This window comes from Silene latifolia, chromosome 8 (assembly GCF_048544455.1).
Source record: "Silene latifolia isolate original U9 population chromosome 8, ASM4854445v1, whole genome shotgun sequence".
In the NCBI taxonomy this organism is placed as follows: domain Eukaryota; kingdom Viridiplantae; phylum Streptophyta; class Magnoliopsida; order Caryophyllales; family Caryophyllaceae; genus Silene; species Silene latifolia.
In genome coordinates, this window is record NC_133533.1 from 33,656,371 (window position 1) to 33,659,418 (window position 3,048).

Below are 3,048 nucleotides of genomic sequence, written 5' to 3' on the forward strand. Positions count from 1 at the left end.
TCATTTTTACCTCTAAATGCCTCTGCATCGTCCCGACAATCCCATAAGATAACACACCTTTGTTCCTTATGAGGGGATCCCTGCAAAACATAAGACACATTGCTCGGAATAGGAGATTTCCGGCACTTTGGTAACACATGGTTAGTAGAAGTGTCTATGGCACACAATGAATGAATTGTCGGAGAACGATAAGATGGTTTATTAATTTCAAATTTAACAACCGTCCCATCAAATTCCATGGTAAGAGAACCTTTAGGGACATCTATCTTAGTCCCCGCGGTCCTCAAGAATGGTCTCCCTAATAAGACTGGTATAGCACCTGCCTCATTTTTCATATCCGAACATAAAAGTCACCGGGAAAGGCCAACTTACCAACCCCTACCATGACATTCTCCACAATCCCCTTAGGATAGACACTAGACCTATCACCAACCGAACTACAACACTAGTGTCTTTTAAAGGCCCAAGTTTCAGAGTCTCATAAATAGCAAAAGGGATGACATTAATAGACGCCCCTAAATCTAACATGGCCTTCTCAAACCTAAGGTCTCCTATGGTACAAGGGATAGCAAACATACCAGGGTCACCACATTTAGGGGGTAATTTCTTTTGAAATAGAGCAGACACATATTCATTAATCTTCCCCTTAGGACCTTTACCCTTGACTATCTTCATCCCTTTCAATTTGCTATTCCTTTTAATGGTGCATAATTCTTTTAAAAATTTAGCATATTTAGGAATACTCTTTAAAAGATTAAGAAGAGGGATATTTACCTCGCACTTTTGAAATACCTCATAAATGTCTTTGTCATGCTCAAAGTGTTGGGTTCTTCTCGGTGCGTCGGGAAAGGTACATCCGGTTCCACCACCGGTATAGAAGAAATAATCGGCTCCTTCTCCTTAACAATAGAAGCTTTTTCACCTTCCTCGATCACTATCTCTTCCTCTTCTTCTTGAATCATAGGTTGCTTCTCTTTTCTTTTCACCTTCTCAACCTCCTCCAATTGTCTTCCATTTCTCAATGACACGGCACTCACATTCTCCCTAGGATTTGGGACTGTTTGAGACGGTAAAGCACCCGATTGTTTAGCTTCCAAACGATTCACCGCGGTAGCTAGTTGACTAACTTGATTCTCAAGATTCTTGAAATTCTCGCTTATTTTCCGCTCTATCTTGAGTGACACTAATGGTAAGAGCCCGAATCATGTCCTCGTGAGACATTGATGAACTCGGTGGTGCTTGTTCAGCTGATTGTTGAGGCACTTGTTGATTAAATTGTTGTCCTTGTGGTCTTTGGAGAAACTGACCTCTAGGAGGGTCAGACGATGGACCGGCTTGAGAATTTCCCCAACGAAAGTTAGGGTGAGCCTTCCATCCTTCATTATAGGTCTTGGAATATGGATCCCATTTCCTGTTATTTGTAATACTCTCCCAAACACCATTCACCACTTCTTGGCCACTTTCTACAAGTAAGGACACAAATCATTAGGGTGACCCTCGAGCAGCGCATATACCACAAACAAGAGCCATTTGTCTCCCAGATAACATGTCACGGAGAGTAGAAACAATATTATCAACCTTTTCCTCTAAACCAGGATCGACACCCATAGCATTCACTCCTCTTCGTGATGGTTTCCTCTCAAACTGTCTAGAGGTCTCGGCTAGCTCAAAATAACCTCCCAAGCCTCATCCGGATTTTTGTTAGCTATATTTCCTCCACAAGCGAGTGAATCATGCGACGATCATCTTGGTTCATCCACCACAAAAATACATAATGAGATCCCGATCGAGTAACCATGGTAAGGGCAACTAGCACAGAGCTTCTTAAATTTCTCAAGATACTCATACATAGTTTCCCCTCTTGCTCAACATTACGATGGCTCTTTTTCAAATTTGAGATGATCGAGAAGGAGGAAAATATTTCTCCAAGAACGCCTTTTTCATACCTACCCAAGTAGTGATACTTCCCGGTGGGAGATAGTTTAACCAGTCTCTCGCATTGTCCTTCAAGGTGAAAGGAAATGCTCTCAATTTCAACCGCTCGTCGATAATAGCAGGGCTTCATACCAAACACACACAATATGAAAGTCTGAAAGATGCTTATTCGGATCCTCAATGCTCATACCACTGAAACTTGGTAATTGATGTATCAAACCAGATTTCAGTTCAAAAGTGACTCCATCGTCCAATGCTGGAAAAGTGATGCACAATGGTTGAACGTTAAGATTTGGAGCTGTGAGCTCCCTTAGAGTGCGGGTTTCTCTAGCCATATTCACAGGTTCGGGTTGTTCAGAAATTTGAATATTCGAATCAATGTAGATCGTCGAACTCGCTGCCTTCAGGAACAGCCACTATTGCACCTCGTTTGTTCTTTCGTAACCTGAAAAGAGTATGCTCAATCTCTGGATCGAAAGGCTCGAGATTCAGGTTAGAAATACGAGTATTATGCATAAACCTACACTAAAACACAAAAATAATTAAGGCCAATTCCCAAGAATCTGCGCCAAAATTTGACAGGCTAAAGTCGTATGCCTCAAATTAACAATTTATATCACTTAAATCCAAATACTAAACAGTAGTAAAGCGGAAATAAGGGTCGAACCCAAGGGAATCAGATTAACAATTTATGCAATTTATGGTGTAGGAACAGGTCGATCTTTAATGTAATTAAAGATCGTAGTAACAAAAAGGGGGGATTTGAGTTGATTTTCTAATAAACTAAGATTAATAGCTAATGCAAATTGAGTAATAAAACTATTGACTTTTGGTGTATCAAATGATTTAAAAGGGTCTTAAAGCCAAGCATATATCCACACACTCAATAACAATTGATCACCGTAAGACGGTTTCAATTACTAATCTTGATTACTCTATCGTGAATGACAAATTCCAATTCTCCTTATGAATAGTTAATTAAAACGAATCCGTTCTTAATCAACCCTAATCATTAACAACCTTAACAATCCAGTTCAAGATTTAATTCAACAGCAGCAATATAAAATAGAGAACTCGATAGAGAATAAATAATGCATACAATCCAGTTGCACT

At 40.0% G+C, this 3,048-nt stretch overlaps 1 protein-coding gene across 1 annotated transcript; it reads right to left on the reverse strand.

Moving 5' to 3' along the window:
- Positions 1 to 378: 378 nt before the first annotated feature.
- Positions 379 to 2,270, reverse strand: LOC141595014 (uncharacterized). The gene is made up of 4 exons (XM_074414989.1): positions 2,126 to 2,270; positions 1,308 to 1,463; positions 793 to 1,183; positions 379 to 694 (listed from the first exon to the last, which is right to left on the reverse strand). Exons 1-4 carry the CDS (start codon positions 2,268 to 2,270, stop codon positions 379 to 381), a joined length of 1,008 nt encoding a protein of 335 aa, XP_074271090.1.
- Between the last annotated feature and the right edge of the window lie 778 nt (positions 2,271 to 3,048).